General features: G+C 39.4%; 1 protein-coding gene across 2 annotated transcripts; it reads left to right on the plus strand.

Annotated features, from left to right (window-relative positions):
* The first annotated feature begins 1,809 nt into the window (after positions 1-1,809).
* TARS3 (threonyl-tRNA synthetase 3) lies at positions 1,810-20,325 on the plus strand. Of its 2 annotated transcripts, none has more exons than XM_080626071.1 (19): positions 1,810-2,066; positions 2,646-2,732; positions 3,480-3,700; positions 4,232-4,355; positions 5,483-5,604; positions 6,397-6,514; positions 7,145-7,209; positions 7,460-7,538; positions 8,695-8,841; positions 11,145-11,243; positions 11,571-11,737; positions 14,470-14,632; positions 15,527-15,664; positions 16,141-16,218; positions 16,318-16,418; positions 17,620-17,724; positions 18,535-18,607; positions 19,346-19,460; positions 19,583-20,325. In XM_080626071.1, the coding sequence occupies exons 1-19, from the start codon at positions 1,812-1,814 to the stop codon at positions 19,729-19,731; spliced, it is 2,406 nt and encodes an 801-aa protein (XP_080482197.1). In that variant the 5' UTR covers positions 1,810-1,811; the 3' UTR covers positions 19,732-20,325. The 2 variants fall into 2 exon arrangements, with proteins under 2 accessions (XP_080482197.1, XP_080482198.1); XM_080626072.1 differs by having other exon boundaries at positions 3,510-3,700.
* The last annotated feature ends 475 nt before the right edge of the window (positions 20,326-20,800 follow it).

Consider the following 20,800-nt stretch of genomic DNA (forward strand, 5'->3'; position numbering starts at 1 on the left):
TCCCTTATGCAAATGCTACTTAATACATGGACCTTTTGGTCTTGTTTTCATATTTTCTGCCAAAATAAATTCCCTGTATAGAAAAGGTGTAAGTACTTCCTGTCTCCTTCTTCTCCTTCTCCTGTTTCTTAGTCTATTTCTTCTATTTTCATTACTTCTAAAGCATCCATGGTCTCACTTGTGTGGCTTTATCTGCAGTTTTCTTAAGGGTACTTCACCTTTTATTCAGCAAAAAAATATTTTGACAAGCTTTTAGGAAAACAAGTTTTATAATATTTTCAGTCCTAATGATCCTAGCATGCAAGCACTGTATCCTCCTATCAGGCTGCTTCTCTGTCTGGAATTTCAAGTATTCGTTAGTCAGCATTAAGTTGACCATTGGCCATATAATAATTTAGGTATTATATGTGTATAACACCACCTGAACAATTAACTAGCCAGGCTTCACAGAACTGGAAGCATTGCCTGTCACCTTGGGGTTGTTTTAGATATAATAAGCCTTGTATGTAACACAGTATCTAGAGTAAAGACAAGTGGAATTATTTGTTATTTTAAGCCACATTAGTGGTCCCAGTTTAGAATGTTATGGCTTTTTGACCATAGTGGTGAGATTCTTGTGCTTCTTCTGTAATCGTTTTTGATCTACTCAGGTAGAGCTACCTGTGTATTGCAAGGCATCACACACCACATGAAAGATGACTTTGGGGGAAGATAGCTGATGAAAGGCATCTGCTATATATCCTAACTATTAGTCAGGTAGCTCAGCTAAACAAAGGCAATACGCAGTAGGCAGAGAAAGGAACCAACCTATATGAGAGGCCTAGCACATCCAGGCAAGCTTAAATGGAAAGATTCCTTTATAAGCCCAATTCTAAAGATTCTCTTTGATTTTTGAACTTCCAAAGAGGTAGTAAAAATACTCCCTCCCCTATTCTTTCCATATTTCCAATGAAACCTCATGCCTTCCTCCCCACCCTCCAAATGGCGTTCTACTAATATCTCAGAAGGTAAAAGATCCTGTTAAAGCCTAGTACTCCACACAAGTTAGACAGCATCTTATGAATTGGCCTTCTCAGTCACTCTAACTTCTAATGGTAAGTTTTTCCACTACTTCAGTAAATGCTACAGCAAGGCCAAAATTACAGGTTCGGGGCTCGTAAGACAGTGCCCAAAGATAAGAGGATGTAACCTGAATACATTTCTCAGAGTTTAACCTCAAAACTAGACCTGTGGAGTTTTTTATTGTTCTGATAACAGATTGTCATCAGTGTCCTAAATGGACAATAGAGACATTCTACACAATAGAGAATTTAAAAGTTAAGAAAAGAGCTAACCTGTCAGATCAATAATGAAATGAATTTTTTTAAGGAAGCTATAGAGTATGTCCTATTTTTACGTATGTTCATAGCAGTTCTGCCCATGACAGTCTATCCTCAAAGAAGAGAGACCTATAGTAAAGTGATAGACATAGGTGTCGGCAAGTTGCATCTCTTCAGAAAAACAGCACAGAATTGGTTCAAATGAAAAATGCAAATTGAAAAAAACAACTGACACTTCCCAACTGCTCATCCGTCACTAACACCACAGCAGCAAGAGCTACAAAACGGTATTTGCCCGATTAGAGGAACGGATAACGACACCAGTAACCCGCCCCGCCAAGCCGCTCGAGTCTCTCTACGCCTGTGCGCGTCCGGCTCCTATACAGAGAGGGCCGGCCTCGGCGGCTCCGGGGTGGTATAGGGGGGGGCGGAGTCGAGCACGTTCCGCCGTAGAGGGGCGGAGCGATGTGAGCGCGCTGCTGCCGCGGGAAGATGGCGGCGGCTGCGGCGGCTGAGGTGGTATCTCAGCGCCTGTCGCGACAGGAGCAGGAGCTGCTTTGGCTGACGGCGGAGGTCGCCCAGCTGAAGGGGCAGGAGGCGCCGGGCTGTCCCGCGAGCTGTAGCCCCGAGCTGCAGCGGCTGAGGGCCGAGAACGAGAAGCTGCGCTACCGCCTCTTGCACCTGCGCCGCAGTCTGGCGGTCGAGCTGGGCAGGGCAGAGCCGGCGGAGTCCCCGGCCGGTGACGAGGTAGCGTCCGGGGTGCGGACACCCGCAGGGCCCTCCTCGGGACCTGCCGGGGAGGGTGGTGGCCTGGCGGGGGCGAGCCCAGGCCTGTGCGGGGAGCGGGGGTCCAGCAGGGACTCACGGGGCGAAGCTCCAACCCCCAGCCCACGGCGGTAGCAGGTCTGCCTTGTGTCTCTGCTTTCCTCGTGTGCCCAGAGCGCTCGGCAGTGCTGCTCCCAATAGTCCTGCCTTTGCGCAGAGGTGGTGTAAGTTCATCAGACCACCGAAACTTGTGTTTGTGACTCACTAGGCCGTTTTCATCTCCCAGGGTCTCACTGGGAGGAGTTAGCCGGAGGTGGCTGTAATAGTAAAATTGGGGAGATTGTGTTGGGAAGATTCTGCTTGGTGAGCAGCATTGCCATGCCTGCTTAACATCAAAAGGATGCAGTTCAGATGTGTTATGAGGAGTCTTGCATCTGTATTAAGGGCACATCTTGCTTGTAATTGCCTTTTTAGCCCAATGTTGTACTTACCTGGTTTGTTTTGTTTCTGGGTAAAGTCTTAAAGATACAGGGGTATGCTTAATATTATCACTATTTTCAGAAAGTTTCCAGTGCAAGTCCAACTGTCGTGGTGACTCAAAATAAAGAGGAAAAGAAAAAAGAAGCTGTGAACGCACATCAGAATGATGTAAGTGATTAGTTTATACCGCGTAACAGAAAAAGGATTGTTGTTTGGCTAGGTTCAGAAAAAAGTGCTGAAATCTGAAATACTTTGCTATATTTTGAAATCTCAGATTTTGGAAAGAAGGCTTGCTATAGTATGCATATAGGAAAAAAAAAGAGCTTCATCTTGCATGTAATTAGTAGATTTACTTACATGTTCTTATAGCTCTACTTATGTCATAAAATTATTTGGGCTATTGAGAAATAAGGGTCAGGGTACTGTGGTTCCTGAAAAGAGTGGCAGTTTGTGAAGAGATAAACAGTGTTCATGACGACTGAAGGAGGATGTTGGCAACACTAGCTGTGGTTCAGTAGATCTTAATAATTAGCCTGATGCCAGACTAAAGGAAACTTCCCATCAACTATCTTACTTGAATCTGATGCTTTGAGTGAACTGGCAGAAGTGAGGGCTTGTTGGAGTTACCCAAGTTTCTCAGGAATGTCAGCCAAATACAAGTTCTGGGGCAGGAATACACGCTGCTTTCTAAAGTCAAACTCACAAAGCCATTTAGGCCCAGATTGATGAAGGTGCAGTGGAGAATTGGAAAGCCATTATAAAATAGCCAGTTGGAGGGGACTATCCTGTTATAATTATTTACAAAATGCTTTACTGCATGGTAGTGTAAATCCTGGTACAGGTAAATCTGGTCTCAGTTGGAACCTGTGTGGATGAACGAACACTGTGAATAGTTGTCTTCTATTTCTTTCACAGCTACGTATGTGTATGATCTATTTGTTACAGCTACAGCGTGAGCCAAGCTTCATAGAAGACAGACTGAAGCTTTACGAAGCACTGAAAAAAGAACATGATGCTTTGCTAGCTTACAGAGTGGCCAACCAAAGCAAACCTATCAAAATTACTCTGACAGATGGAAAGGTGGCTGAAGGGGAATCCTGGAAAACCACACCATATCAATTAGCTGTAGGAATTAGGTAACCTGCGGATTCAAGAAGCTGCACTTTTGCAGTGATACATCTGTTACGATCAGTTGTTTCTACTGTGTTGCATAAAATATATATGCCATGGTCAGTGGATGTGACTCTGTTAAACTGGTTTATTTGGAAAGCATTGAAACTTCATCTTAATGCAGAAGAAACAGCTGGATGAAGTCCCTGATCTGAGTGATACTTGAAGTTCTGTGCTGGGATTGTAATGCTTGCTTCCAATTAAAAAAATGTAACAATCAGTGAGACTGCTAGGAATGAGTATGGACATCTGTCATTTTTGTGAGTTACCAGATAATGGTAGAAACTTGTTAGTTTTACCTCCAGGACTGAAAACCACTGAATGAAACTTTCAGACCTTAAGGGTCTATAGTGTAAAAGTAGGAAGATCACAGAAACAAAAATCAAATGTCTTTAGATGCTGTGAGACATGGGTGGGGTCTCATGGGGTTTAGAAAACAAAGCTGTTTTGCAAATCTGAACCTAAATATTTGGTCTTGTGTGATTTGTGGTTTTTAGTCAAGCATTGGCTTCAGATGCAGTCATAGCGAAAATGAATGGGGAACTGTGGGACCTGGATCGTCCACTGGAGGGAGATTGTACTCTGGAGCTCCTTATGTTTGATAATGAAGAAGCAAAAGCTGTGAGTAAACACTTGATTGAAGGATGAAATTGATTGCAGCATTATGGTTTTTAAATCCTGAATTAAAAATAATTAAAAAATCCCCAAACTATTCCAAGTAATCTATTTGTCATGATTTGACAAAGATTAGATACTAAGTACCTACAGTCTGCAAGTGAATAAAATCTTGGTGCTCTTTTCTTCCCTTCTCATTTACATAAACCAGTTACTTCTCAAACAAGATCCATAGTGAACGTCTTTGTGTGTATGCTAACTTGAAATAGTTTGATGTATTTTAAGGCATGTTCTATGGTTTGACTCACTGTGTTTGAAGATCAGACACTGAAAGAAACAGTGAGGCTGTCTTACAGGTTTTTAAAAATTCTCCAGTTGAGTCACAGGTGAAATCTACACCTCCTTGTCCCAGCACTGTTTGTTAGAAACTTATGCGAGCATATTTTAGTCCATTAAACTATGAATATACTTTTGTGACACACCCAAGTTTGGGGTTTTTTTTTAATAGATTCAGTCTTAAACCAGTGTTTATCTTTACACACTAGGCTTAGGCTTAGACTTAATTTTATCATAGAATTATTCATATTATCAAGCTTGTTTGAGGCATTTCAGGAGACTGTAAAGGCTTTATCTTGTAACTGTGACTATGAAGTGGCCTGAATTAATAGGGACTTAAGACGTAAGACTGGTATTGATCTACTGGGTAGTTGGTTCCCCTCTCCTGATATTTCAGGTCATGTGGTTTACAGTCCAATTAATAAATGTACTGTATTTGAACAATGGTAACTTAATCGGCTACAATGCTTTAGATGTGGTTAGTACTGCATAGGCTTTTAACTGGCTGGAAACTAACTAATAAATGAACAATGTACAACAAATACTAAGGTGACAGAATCTTGCCAAAATATAATCATCTTTCAACTTGAAACACAGTGGGGCTTTATTGCTGCATTTGCCATTACATTAGCCATTTAGCATACTTCAAAATGAAAACAGAAAATGGTTACACTCTCTCAGAATTCAAACAACATTGATTCCAGTGTATAACCCATCTGCAGATACACCCCTCTTTTTTCTTTTTAGTTACACAATGTCAATGACCCCATCACTTGCTCACCTGACTTTATTTGCAGGTTTATTGGCATTCAAGTGCTCATATTCTTGGAGAGGCCATGGAAGATTATTTTGGGGGCTGCTTATGCTATGGACCACCAATTGAGAATGGATTTTATTATGACATGTATATTGAAGATAGGTAAAATTTCTTTAATTTTATACTGTAATACTGTGTGTTGAAACTCTGTACTAGAATTACTTTTGTTCAGTCATGTTTCTGCATTTTAAAAGTAAAATTGTGTATCTAGTATGGTTTTAAATTGACAGATTAATTTGTGTGTACATATATATTGAGAGTGTGTGTATATTTAAGTTCAAGAGCAGTCTTAAGTAGGACTTGCAGCTGTTGAATGTTCCGTGAAAAATGTAGTGTGTTTAGGTAAACTGTCTGAAGTTCCTAGGAGATACATGAGACAGTTTCCATGAAGACTCATGGGAGTTTGGTTTCAAAGTGCCATAGTCACTTGTAGAAATAGCACGTATACACTTAACTTGTATAGGCATTTACTACTTTTCTAATCCTTGTGCACAGTTCTGTTTTTTACTTGTTTATTTTTGTGTTGTCAGGGAGAGCACTGAATCTGCATCAGCTGATAACTAGGTCCAGCAGCTGGGTTGAGCCTTTTTCTTTTTTTTTTCCTTCTTTTTTTTTTTTTCCTTAAATCAGATAGACTTTGAGCTACAGATCTTCCAGACATTTAAATATGTTCTGGGAGTGATTGCAGTGGGTTTGTTCATGATGATACCATTTGTATTTCTGAGTTTAGTGTCTGAAAGCACAGCTGATTGTAAGAAACAAGGAGAATACTGTGACAAATAGCAACAACACATCCCATGTGTTTCAAATTAGACCACTAGAAACTGGTCATTTAAAAATGGGAATATCAAAGTAACTAATTTATATTTCTTTGCTTGTGTCTTTTTTGTTTAGAGGTGTATCTAGTACTGAATTCCCACTGCTAGAGAACCGCTGTAAAAATATAATAAAAGAGAAGCAGCCTTTTGAAAGGCTAGAAGTCAAAAAGGAGATCCTCTTAGACATGTTTAAGGTAGGTCTTTGGAGCAGCTGTAATTCTGATACAGTTATCTTTTAGAATTGACTCACATAAAATACTGCATGTGACTGACTCAGAGTAGTACCTGTCTAGTAAAACAAAGAAAAACAATGGGATCCTTTTTCCCACTCTTTATGGCCCTCTCAAGTGTCCAGGATGCTTACAGGCAGTAATAACAACTTTTCCGTACTACACACAAACACCTCAAGTTCAGTGAGATGACCAAGAAATTAGTACACAAAAGGCATACATTCATTCGGGCTCACTTGTACAGACAAGTCAAGAAAGACTCTTATACAGTGAATATTGCCAGTCTCGCTGTACTTTGTTTTAATTGCCTTTCAAACTACTTTGAGGCTTTCAGGTAGTAATCACTATGCTTAACACATCCTCAGGAAAACAGTATTTTTCTCTCTTTCCTCTCATGTTTTCTAACTCTTCTAAAAGGATGTTGAACTTTTGCTTATGTATATGTGATCGTGTGTTTTTTTGGTTTTTTTTTTTAGTTACATCTTTTACTGTTGCATTTGCATTATTAATACATAATTTTAAAATATAAATTTAAAATATAATTTTAATAGACCTTTTCTTGGTGTTTCTGACTTTTGATGTTTCTCCACACAGTATAACAAGTTTAAGTGTCGTATCCTTAATGAGAAGGTGAACACAGCAACTACTACAATATACAGGTAAAGAAAATCACGTTAAAAGGTATGAAATATTTCTGTTGTTAGGTATTTTTTGTTTAAATTGAAAGAATAATTTTTTGTGGGTTTTTTTTTTTTTTGGTGGTGGTTTTCCTTGAATTTGCAGTGTTGCAAATGTATACTTAATAGTGGCTTTGAATATGTCAAGCATTAACTTGTTTGCCATTAGTGATGTATTTAAAAATGCTAAAGTGTTTTGAAATAAACATTTTTCTTTTCTTTTGATGTATAGATGTGGTCCACTGATTGATCTCTGCAGGGGTCCACATGTGAGACACACAGGAAAAATCAAGGTGCTTAAAATACTTAAGGTAGGTTTAAAATAACTGTGCATTAAAACTTAACTAAACTATGGGTCAGTTTTTGATTTATTTATGAATTTATTTCTCCTGAAGTGATTATGCTAGGATCCTTTGGATTGTTTTCTTTGGTGATTCTGAAAATAGCCCTTCATTTCTTTCCGAGCTCCGGTTGTACAAATAGAACTACAGACTTTCATCTGTTTCCAAGGTTTACTGACCTTGGAATGACCATCACAATAGTACATCACTGACAGTTAATAGTGTCTTTTTTTGTTGGAGTATTAGTACAGTATCATGTACACCATGCACAGGGGACAAGTGCAGTGTGTAAGCTAATGTGTCAGTACTGTGCTAGTATCTCCAGCCAGCACTACACTTTGTAGTACAATGTCCTAGTTTGAGTCTGGCTTAGCTGTCACATCAGTGTGTTGTTTGCGTGTATTTATGCACTCTGTTATGCAGTAAATGGATGTCTAAGATACTGGGTCAGAAAGTAGTATTTTGACCTTGTAAGATTGTATCTTCCAGGTACAGAGGGTAAAGTGGAGCCTGGCAGATCTGCAAGTGCTGCTGTTTAAAAATGGCATAGTTAACAGGAAAGCCAGAGACAGTGTTTGCAGATGTCTTTGGTTGTAATGAAGTTTAAGTTACTTGCAGATGCTAATTGTGGTAACCTTAGTAGGCTGACCTCATTGGAACATTCATCATAGTTGATTTTGCAGATTCCTAACTGAAGTTTATGTAACTCTGAGTTCCAGGGATTGTGTGAGTTTGTGAAAACAGTTAGCATTCAGCTGACACATTGAGTTAGTTTCATTTTGTCTTTCCTGTTTTCCTACTGCATTATGTTTTGTATGTAAACAATTCCTGCTTTTTTTGAAGATATAATGAGAGATCATAAAACCTGCCATGAGTTAAAACAAGGTATCTAGGTAGAATAAAAATATGACTTCACCAATCACTTTAGTTTGTCTTAGTATGCTGACTAAAAGGCAATGCAAGAATGTTTATATTGTCAACAAATGCTGGATGACTGCATATAATTCTTTTCCCACAGGGGCTGGGGATGGGGGTTGGAATCACAGCATTTGAATGCATTGGTGTTTATTCCTCCTTCCCCTGAGATTATATAATAGTAACTGAAAGTATGGGTTTTGTGCATCAGAATTCTTCTACGTATTGGGAAGGAAAATCTGACATGGAAACTCTGCAGAGAATATATGGAATATCCTTTCCTGATAACAAAATGATGAAGGAATGGGAGAAATTCCAGGAAGAAGCCAGAAACCGGGATCATAGGAAAATTGGAAAGGTACACCGTTTCATGGTCTACTTCTCTTTTATGCTTCTGTAATAGAACTAATTCTTCTTTGTTGTTTTTCCTTGTTTGTTTTTGCAAATTTAATTCTACAAACTCGTCACTTGCATACAAATGTTTACAGTGGGAAGAAGTAATGGAGTAGTCCCTTGCTTTAGAAAAGTGTGTTTTGAACATTTTTATGTAGGACCTTTTCAGATCCTACCTAAACCACTATATTTTGCATAGAAGAGAGAAATTACTGGAAATTGTGTAAATAGTATGGTTCTGTCATTCTTTATTATAGGCATAAATAAGGTAGTAGCTGTATGTTTGTACATGCAGTACTTGAGATGTCATGGATTGCGTTCCTGTATTCCTCTACTAGATTAAAATGAACAGATTTAATCTTATTTGAGTTTAAGTCGGAAGACTTTGGATTGACACAAGGATTATGACCCAATATCTGTCCTGTTAGCATGTGGCATCCTAATTGTTGTGACCTTTGCCATGATTTTGTAGAGAAGGTGGATTTACAGGGAGGGTATTTAAGAGAAAAGCAGCTTTGTGAGTCTTTAAGCACAATGGACAGTACAGGTGAAACCAAGGAAACAATTATTTGAATAACTTGTGCGTGAAGGTCAGCATCATTGGCCAAGAAGATGCAGACATGAATTTCTCACTACTTGCTAGCAGAAGATTACTTCTGTGCCTTTTCAAAAACAAGTTGCCTAGTATCAATCAAACAACTTACGTAGTGTTTATGTATCCAATACAGAATCATAGAATCATAGAATAGTTAGGTTTGGAAAGGACCTTAAGATCATCTAGTTCTAACCCCCCTGCCATGGGCAGGGACACCTCACACTAAACCATGCCACCCAAGGCTTCATCCAACCTAGCCTTGAACATGACAGGGATGGAGCATTCACAACTTCCCTGGGCAACCCATTCCAGTGCCTCACCACCCTCTCAGTAAAGAATTTTTTCCTTATATCCAATCTAAACTTCCCCTGTTTAAGTTTGAACCAGTTACCCCTTGTTCTGTCACTACAGTCCCTAATGAGGAGTCCATCCCCAGCATCCTTGTAGGCCCCTTTCAGTTACTGGAAGGCTGCTCTGAGGTCTCTGCGCAGCCTTCTCTTCGCCAGGCTGAACAGCCCCAACTTTCTCAGCCTGTCTCTATACAGGAGGTGCTCCAGTCCCCTGATCATCCTCGTGGCCCTCCTCTGGACTTGTTCCAACAGTTCCATGTCCTTTTTATGTTGAGGACACCAGAACCGCACACAATGCTCCAAGTGAGGTCTCACGAGAGCAGAGTAGAGGGGCAGGATCACCTCCTTCGACCTGCTGGTCACGCTCCTCTTGATGCAGCCCAGGATACAGTTGGCTTTCTGGGCTGCGAGCGCACACTGCAGCCGGCTCATGTTCAGTTTCTCATTGACCAACACCCCCAAGTCCTTCTCTGCAGGGCTGCTCTGAATCTCTTCTCTGCCCAGCCTGTAGCTGTGCCTGGGATTGCTCCGACCCAGGTGTAGGACCTTGCACTTGGCATGGTTAAACTTCATAAGGTTGGCATCAGCCCACCTCACAAGTGTGTTGAGGTCCCTCTGGATGGCATCCCTTCCCTGCAGCGTATCACCTGAACAATGATGCTGTTGTGGCTTAAGCCCAGCCAGTAACTCAGAACCATGCAGCCCTCACTCTCCACCTTTTTCCTTCATCCCCTGCTGCTGGAGGGATGGGAAGGAGAAAGTCCTTGAACAAAGTAAGCATTACTTAATACACTGATGTTTTCAGTTGTTTCTATCAGCACTGTTTTCAGGCTGAAGTTGAAAACACAGAACTGCACCAGCTACTAAGGAGGAGAAAAATAACTGGGACAGCTGAACCCAGGACAAATGCTGATGAGGCTGTGGTTCTCTAAAGGTGTATCACAGCCACATTGCTGAGCTGCTGTTTTTGAGACTCAGTTGTATTAAAGAATGACCTGCTCACAAGCTTAAGCCATCAACCTTCAGATGTGATAGTTATATACTTAATTGCTTTGGTTACTGTGATTGGTCAAGGCTTCAGGATTTTGAGGAAAACTCTTAAGTACATTTACACAGTGTCAAATGGAATTCCACTGGTACTACAAACTTCTGAGAGTAAGAACTAGATGTAAATTAGCTACTGTTGTTGAGAACTTGTAAACCTGGAAATCATCTTTCTGCTGTAATATTTAATTTCTGTGAACAGTGTTGACGTGTGATGTAGTCGTGTTCTGCAGTTCCATCTGAAGTGGTGTTACAGCATTCTGTTTTTAATTTACCTAGGAACAAGAACTCTTCTTCTTTCATGATTTGAGTCCTGGAAGCTGCTTTTTCCTCCCCAGAGGTGCCTTTCTCTATAATACACTTGTGGATTTCATAAGAGTGAGTATATACTAATGTAACTCCTAACAAGCTTAATATCAGTTGTTGATCTGAAGTGGTAGGCCATTCTTAGCACTGAATTATCCACAGAAATAGAAACGTCTGTATATATAAAAATGTACCAGATTTTCACTATGGTTATACAGACCTAACCTTTCTGAAAATATGGCAGAATAGAGCTGCTTTTTCCAGTTTTGCAAAACCTACATGTATAGGAGTCCTTTAGTCTTCCCAGTAAACCACCATCATAAGAACATGATTAAAGAGAATAAGGCTTTTGCTTGTCAAAATATCTATCAACTTTTAAATGTTAAACTTGTTTTATAGGATCAATATTGGAGGCGTAATTTTACTGAAGTTGTATCTCCCAACATCTTCAACAGTAAGCTCTGGGAAGCTTCGGGACACTGGCAACACTACAGTGAAAATATGTTCTCTTTTGAGATTGAGAAGGAAACTTTTGCCCTTAAACCAATGAATTGTCCAGGACATTGGTTTGTATCCTCAACTGAAAAACTTATTTTACTACATTTATCTTTTGCTGAGCGGAGGTGTAATGATGTTACCATGTATGTTTACAACAGACTACTTAAGCAACTAGTGTGTCCAAAGAGCTGCCATGATAGCATTCCAAAGAAGACCAGATATAATTCTTGTAGGAGGATCACACAGTATCACAGTATGTTAGAGATTGGAAGGGACCTCAAAAGATCATCTAGTCCAATCCCCCTGCCGGAGCAGGAACACCTAAATAAGGTTACACAGGAATGTGTCCAGGTGGGTTTTGAATGTCTCCAGAGAAGGAGACTCCACAACCCCCCTGGGCAGCCTGTTCCAGTGTTCCGTCACCCTCACTGAGAAGAAGTTTCTTCTCAAGTTTAAGTGGAACCTCTTGTGTTCCAGTTTGTACCCATTACCCCTTGTCCTATCATTGTTTGCCACTGAGAAGAGCCTGGCTCCATCCTCGTGACACTCCCCCTTTATATATTTATATACACTAATAAGGTCACCCCTCAGTCTCCTCTTCTCCAAACTATAGAGACGCAGCTCCCTCAGCCTTTCCTCATAAGGGAGATGCTCCACTCCCTTAATCATCTTAGTTACCCTGCGCTGGACTCTCTCCAGCAGGTCCCTGTCCTTCTTGAACTGAGGGGTCCAGAACTGGACACAATATTCCAGATGCAGTCTCACCAGGGCAGAGTAGAGGGGAAGGAGGACCTCTCTCGACCTACTGACCACCCCCCTTCTAATACACCCCAGGATGCCATTGGCCTTCTTGGCCACAAGGGCACAGTGTTGGCTCATGGTCATCCTCCCATCCACTAGGACCCCCAGGTCCCTCTCCCCTACACTACTCTCTAACAGTTCGTTCCCCAACCTATACTGGAACCTGGGGTTGTTCCTGCCCAGATGCAGGACTCTACGCTTTCCCTTGTTATATTTCATCAAGTTTCTCCCTGCCCAACTCTCCAGCCTGTCCAGGTCCCGCTGGATGGCAGCACAGCCTTCTGGCATGTCAGCCACTCCTCCCAGCTTGGTGTAATCAGCAAACTTGCTGACAGTACACTCAATTCCCTCATCTAAATCATTGATGAATATATTAAATAATACTGGTCCCAATACTGACCCTTGAGGCACTCCACTAGATACAGGCCTCCAACTGGACTCCGCCCCATAGACTACAACTCTCTGGCTTCTGTCCTTCAGGCAGTTCGCAGTCCACCTCACTACCTGATCATCCAGGCCACACTTCCTCAATTTAGCTATGAGGATGCTGTGGGAGACTGTGTCAAATGCTTTGCTGAAGTCAAGGTAGACCACATCCACCGCTCTGCCATCATCCATCCACAATGTTATTTCCTCATAAAAGGCTATGAGGTTGGTCAAGCATGACTTCCCCTTGGTAAAGCCATGTTGACTGCCCCTCATAACCCTCTTATCCTTGACATGCCTTGAGATGGCACCAAGGATAAGGTGTTCCATCACTTTCCCAGGGATGGAGGTGAGGCTGACTGGTCTATAGTTACCCGGGTCCTCCTTCTTGCCCTTTTTGAAGACTGGAGTGACATTTGCTTTCCTCCAGTCCTCAGGCACCTCTCCCATTTCCCAAGACTTGGTAAAGATGATGGAGAGTGGTCTAGCAATGACTTCCGCCAGTTCCCTCAGCACCCGCGGGTGCATCCCATCTGGACCCATGGATTTATGGATGTCCAGATTGCTCAACTGGTCCCTAACCCATTCCTCATGGACTAAGGCAAACTGCTCCAGTGACCTGACTTCATCTGAGGTCTCAGGAGTACAGGGCTCTTCAGAACTGCCTCCGGCAGAGTAGACTGAGACAAAGAAGGCATGCAATAACTCTGCCATCTCAGTATCTTCTGTCACCAGGGCACCCATCCCATTCACCAGTGGGCCAGCCTTGCCTCTGGTGTTAGTTTTATCAGCCATGTATTTGAAAAAGCTCTTTCTGCTGTCCTTGACCCCTCTGGCCAGATTTAATTCTAAGGAGGCCTTAGCCATCCTAGCTGCCTTCCTACATCCTCTAGCAGCAGCCTTATATTCTTCCCGAGTGGCCAGCCCCTCCTTCCATGACCTATAAACTCTCCTCTTCCACTTGAGCATACCCAGCAGTTCCTTATTTAGCCACGCAGGTCTCCTGGCCCTCTTCCTTGACTTCCTACGTGTCGGGATGCTCTGCTCTTGAGCTCGGAATAAGCAATTCTTGAATGTCAACCAACTATCTTGGGCCCCTTTACCTTCAAGCAGCCTTGCCCATGGGATTTCCCCTAGCAATTGCTTGAAAAGGCCAAAGTTTGCCCTGCTAAAGTCCAGGGTTGCAATTCTACTTACTATTGTACTGGTCCTACCAGTATCTTTCAGTAGGTCTGCACTAAGTGACCTAGGTTTATGCGTGTTAATACTATTCTGTACTACTAAGCAAACACAAATTGTGTTCGATAGAGATAAGCATCAATTGTGGTATACCAAAAGAAGGTAGAGATGAACCAATCTTGATATTCTCTCAGAGCTTTTTCTAGGTGGTTTTTAGCAATACGTTTCAAGTGCTGCAGTTTCTCTTTTTACTGTGCCTTTTAGGATGCAGACAGCCTAAATTAATACATACTTTAAAATTAATTACTGTGTGTGCTGATCTTGTTTTAGTTTCTGTGTTCTCTTAAATCTTCTATAAGAAGGATAAAAGGAAGGTTCTTTTATTTTCCTTTAGCTTGATGTTTGCCCATCGTCCACGATCCTGGAGGGAAATGCCTCTTAGACTTGCAGATTTTGGAGTTCTTCATCGAAATGAACTCTCTGGGACTTTAAGTGGCTTGACTCGTGTAAGGCGCTTCCAACAGGATGATGCTCACATCTTTTGCACAATAGAACAGGTAAAAAAAAAAAAAAAAACCCAACAAACTAATCCCCTAAAATTAACCAGCCCTCTCCCCCTACCAGTCATCAAAAAAACCCCAAACCTTTCCCCTCCCAGTGCAAACCCATCATTAAACAAGAAATAAAATCCCTAAAATATTTTAACTCAAGCTTCTTCTGCTGTGTTGCTTTGCAGCATAATGCTGCTATTGATGGTTTGTTTTTTGGGGTTTTTTGGTTTCTTTCTAGGTTTAGGTGGTTCCTTCTTACTCAGCCATATTTCTTAACATTCTGCAATATTGCTGAAATCAGTAGCCTGTTGAGCTTCTCTGTTACAAGTTTCTGAAATAGCAATGCCGTAATTTTGTGTTACTTATTTTTATGTCAAAAGAAACAATATTATTTGAGGGATGTTATTGATTGTGAATTACGTAGTAAGATTTTCTGCACAGAAGTTGTTCCTTTAGAAAAATACTTGGGGCACCTAAATCCCAAAAGCTAAAATTTTCTGCATCTTCCCATGCAAAGAGAAAAAGTTGTTGAAAGATTTTGTTTTCTGTAGTAATGCTGAATGAATACTTTGTTTTGTCAATAATACCATAACTTTAGTGGAACTGTGTGAATAAATTGATGTACACTTGTCAGGTCTGACTCATGCAGTTTGGCTCCAGAAGCCCAGGCTTAACAAGAGCATTACTTTTCTTGCCATGCTTTGAAGCCGCACCAACCTCAGTTCTTTCCTCACCAATTACCTAGATTTGGGTTTGTAGGATGTAGTTTTGTGTGATTTTTTTTTTTTTTTAGTTGTTTTATTTGTTTAATGGACCCATATTCTGATGATGAGGAATTCAGTAAATCCAATAATGTTTTTAAGTGAAAAAATTAACTAATATATTTTGTTTATGTTTAAGATTGAAGAAGAAATTAAGAGCTGTCTTGATTTCTTGAAGTCAGTGTATGCTGTCTTTGGTTTTACCTTTCAACTGCATCTTTCTACAAGACCAGAAAATTATCTAGGAGAGTTAGAGATCTGGAATCATGCAGAGAAGGTAATTCATTTAAAACCAAACCAGACCTTTAATATTCTCTTTGCAGAGGTGGATATTTAACTAAGTTCTTTCATGTTGAATAGCAAAATAAGTGAAATTGCTTACATCAGGTGCTAAGCATTTTCCTTATTGGAAGTGCTTATTGAAAAATGTCACGTTACGTGCAAAGTTTCTGAATAAAATGAGAGCTTTCTGATTCTTACTTAGCCCCTTGTCTTGAACTGATTAATTTTTATTAATCTTTTTTCTGATTAATCACATTTGTACAAAGAACTACTTTTATTTCAAGATTATTTATTATAAATGAGTAATTTCTTGACCAGTAGGAATCATGTTGCATGTTGACTCCCTCTGTATTTCAGAGGCAGATGCTTTGTCTTAACAGCAATAAAAGGCCTTGCCATACCTTTTATAAATTATTCTTGGTTGTTTGTTGTTGTTTTTTTTTTTTTTTTTTTTTTTTTTTTTGTGATTAGCAACTTCAAAACAGCTTGAATAACTTTGGAGAGCAATGGAGTCTGAATCCAGGAGATGGAGCATTTTATGGTCCTAAGGTTGGTGAATCAGCATTTTAATACAACTTTGAGATGGATAATAATACAGACACAATGCAGGCAGAGTATATGTAGTGACTGTGTTATTTTGCTTCACAGATTGATATTAAAATCAAAGATGCTATTGGCAGGTACCATCAATGTGCTACTATCCAGCTTGACTTCCAACTACCCATCCGATTTAATCTTACTTATGTTGGGTGAGTGGTTAAGCTAAATATCTTCCTGTTTGAAATGAAATAATTAAATCCCAAAAAAAGGTTAGTTTCATTATCTGTAATTCTCATTTAACTGACATGTACTGATGCTTTGTTGCTCACTTAACAAATGATGAGCCTGTACAGCAGTAGCCTGATGAGGAGGGAGAACATCCCTGGTTAGTAGAGGACTCAGTCATGAACTTGAAGGCACTTCCTCAATGTAATGGTAGGTCACTTTCAATGTAAATGCTGTTGATGGCACGAAAATTTCCTGATCCGTGTTGTCTGCCAGTTCTGAGGACAACTGATCATATATAATGCTAAAGGAAACTCGCTGAGTCAGTTTTCACTTTGAGCCTAGTCACTGTGTCTCCTTTGAAGACATTGCTTAGAAATTCAGATGTGTCTTAAGGAGCTAGTATGTTTTTAATTAAGTACTCCATTCTTTTTGATCAGATAAAGTAAGTTAACTTTGAGGAACGTAAACCAAATGTGAACAGTTTTTAATTAAAATCTCACTTTGGCTTCTAGTTAGGAAGAGGCATATTTATCTTCTGAGTGGATTATGTTGATGTTTTATGTTGATGTTTTATGTTTTATGTTGATGGATTATGTACCATGTTGACTTGAACATGCATTTTCTGGGTTGTTTTTCTTGATATATTTGATTTTGCCTATTATAAAGAGTTAGATGGGGAAGATAAAATAAGAATAGTTGTTTTTTTGGTCCTGCTCTCTTCTACATTAGATGTTACAGCTCTTTGGTAGGTGATAATAGTGTTATGAACAGCAGCCAGCTTTTTTTAATCACAGGATTGTAATTTAAGGAAAGACATCAACAGTAAGAACAGGTAAAATCATGTGCAACCAAATAAAAGCAAGACATAGCGGAAAATAAGAACCAAGAACATAAATATTAAAATGCCCAGATGGAATTGAGTCAGTTGAGTGTCTTTTCAAACTTAGGTATTTCTGCTGATGCCATTAGCTATAGACATGGCTATTTTAAGTCACTGGATTATTCAGTATTCCTTTAAAAGCTCAGGTGATTGAAAGTATATTTTTAATAAAACCTTAAATTTTGTGTAAGTAAAAGTTACTACATTTTGTCTTTCCATGAAAAGTAGAATCAGAAATGTTAGTAGGATTATCTCTCTGAGAGCTGAGAGATTTTTGGTTTTTAACTTTATTCTTTTTTCAGTAAAGATGGCGATGATAAGAAAAGACCAGTGATTATTCACAGAGCTATTTTGGGATCTGTGGAGAGAATGATAGCTATTCTGGCAGAAAATTATGGAGGAAAATGGTATGTGGCACAAATACACTTCTAAGAGATGTTTAGCAAGGTAGAAAATAGAGATCCTCCATTATGCCCCATATATTATAATTCAAAATAATGTTCCTAGAATTTTCTCAAAATGAGTAGGTGAGATTACAAGAAGTTTAATTTTATGGTCCAAGTTGCATGGTATCCTTTTATTGATAGTTCCTTAACAAATTCAGTTTCGTGAGGTTGCATGAAAAAACATACAATAAAGCAGAAATAAGAATTGTAATTGAATGTATGTGTACTGCATTATTCTTGTTCCTTTCTTCTTAAAAATAATAGTATTGTACTGGGAAGATGTTAGACATACGTAAAGGTGTTAAGCAATCACAAACACAGACATGAATTAGTCCTAATATGTGAAATATTTTTTTAACTTGTAAGTTGTATCGTTTCATCTTGAATGAACTCTGAAGGTATTTCTTCATTAATGTATTTAAAGTATTACGGAAAAGTTAATTTTTACTTTTAGTCACCTACCTGTCTGACTGTTCATGTTTCCCTATAAAGTTATATAAAAAACTAGAAATCATGTGAAAAAATGAAGTTCTGTTGGAAGTTCTGAATTCAGCTGGGAACTAAACAGAAGTTCTGCGTATGTTGTTTTACTGCAATCAATCTGTTTACTATTTTACGTGAACTTGAAAAGAAGATAACCTATTTTTCAGGACCCTTAGCTAACATAAATATTTTTATAAAGTAAAGAAATTGTTGTTAGGAAAGTGACTGGATATTAATGCAAATGTAACATGCATATTTATTTCATATTTTTCTCATCCTGCTTGCCAGGCCGTTCTGGCTGTCTCCACGGCAGGTTATGGTTGTGCCTGTGGGACCTACTTCTGAAGAATATGCACAGCAGGTGAGAGTAGGGCCTTCCTTTTATAGTAGCAAGCAGTTTTTAATAGCTAGGACAAATAATATTTGTCCTAGAAGAAAAGAATGAATGCTTTAATAATTTCAGAGACAAATATGGGGGGTGTGTGTGTGTAAATCTTTCCATGTAGTCTAAAATTTGTATAAGCCTGAGATAGGCTTACGTAACTTTTGTTGGGTTCTGTAACTATGTATGTACTTGAGCAATTATTAAAGAAGAAAACATTCTGGATGACAAACCTTGTATACTAACTGTTTCATTACAGAATTATCTGCTTAAAGTAGAGGCAGAGCTAATTTCTTCCATTTCCCAGCATGTATACTGTTGACTACATTATATTTGACCATGGTTGGGTTTACCCCTTTCTCCTGCTTTTCCTTTAATGCAAGCATAAGTGGGTTTGTTCATTCTCTTCTTTCTTATTTCTCAGTGAGGAAACATTTCTGGTGTTGCACAGCGTAGCTGTGTTGAGGAGATCAGGAAGTATTTGATATGGATGTTACCTTGTATTGTATTCTAACTGGAGTCCTGCTAAACCCTCAAGTGTGTGTGCAGTTTTCTTCCAATAACTTAATGGACTTACTTACAATGATTCACAAGAGCAAAATTATGCATATACATGAATTAATTATTGGAAGAGATCAGGGATTAGAGCATGTACAAATTTATGTTGTAGAATATATACTGTAATATTCAGTGGTTTGTTCTTTTTTTTTTTTTTAGGTTTGCAGCAAATTTTTTGAAGCAGGATTTATGTCAGATGTGGATCTAGATCAAAGTTGCACATTAAACAAGAAAATCAGAAACGCACAGCTGGCCCAGTATAACTTTATCTTGGGTAATTGCAGCACCAGATTTCTGAGTATCATTTAAGTTTTAATGTCAGGCATAGAGTTTGTCTAGGCTCTCGTTTTGTAATGTAGATAGCCAGTTTTATATTGTTTGTGCTATGTCTTGCAGTGGTTGGAGAGAAGGAGAAAGCAAATAATGCTGTCAACGTGCGAACAAGAGACAACAAAGTTCATGGAGAGGTTTCAGTATCTTCTGCTATTGAAAAACTCAAGAAATTAAAGAGTTCACATATTCCAAATGCAGAAGAAGAATTCTGATGTTGCCATTAGGAAAAATAATTATTCGCTGCCCATGTGAAATGGTGTTTCTTTCCTCCTGTACAGCAGTAATGCTTATCTGAGAGTTTTCAGTTAATGGATACGCAAAATAGACACATGTAGCAATGTTGGTGCTCTAGGAACAGCATGAGAGGACAGATGGAACTGCCAACTCCTTTAACAGTTGCATGGGATTCCAATCTGTGCAAGTTGCAGAATGCTTATTCTAAAAGTCCTACACCTCTGCTAAAGTGTGTAGGGTTTGCTATGGAAATAAATCATGAGGACTGGGAGGCAGGGAGGTGTACTGGCTGCTGCTGTGACTGTTGATGTGACCTGGAATCCAAAGCTTGGCGGGTGCGGCAGGAGCATTTTGGTTTATTTTTTTTTTTTTCTAACTCCAGATTATATCGAATTTATTTGTGGAGGAGTGGCAGGGGAAACGGCTTGGTTCTTCCTGAATGCATGTTCACAGGCTGCAAGTACATGAGTGTCAGTTGGAAATGTGAGTGCTACGAGACACTAGTTGAGTTGGTCTGATAATTGGTTCCTGTAAAGGTGATTGCCAAGAATGAAGTCGCATTATCCACCCTATCTGTGTGTGTGAAGTGTTTTATTTTTTCCGGTGTTTGCTGTTGAATTGGGGTTTTTTCTAGAACAAACCAACCTTTGAAAAAACTGTAATTTTTTGCTGTATTTGTTTGGGACACTGAAAACACTGAAACAGGGCAGGTGACAATTTTAAAACACAGCATGTTTGATTTTACAGTGGCAGTATTTACCTGACTTCTTCATGCTTAGAAATTATTTTGAAGTTACTCTTGCAGGCAATTGAGTCAAATAGGGGTTTTTTTTTTAGATAAATTTTTATGATTTTTTTTGCTTTTATATGTCTTTTTTTACTTACAATGGATAGATAATGTTAACAGTGTTACTCAGTTATCCAAGCTATACAGCTGTAGCTGAAGCAGAAAATACTATATAGCACATAAGTGTGCTAGAAATAAAAAGCTAGTGCTTTACTTGCCTGACGGGTGTAGAGATGTGTGTTAAATAAGCCTATTTTTGC

This window comes from Psittacula echo (assembly GCF_963264785.1).
Source record: "Psittacula echo genome assembly, chromosome: 10".
NCBI lineage: Eukaryota > Metazoa > Chordata > Aves > Psittaciformes > Psittacidae > Psittacula > Psittacula echo.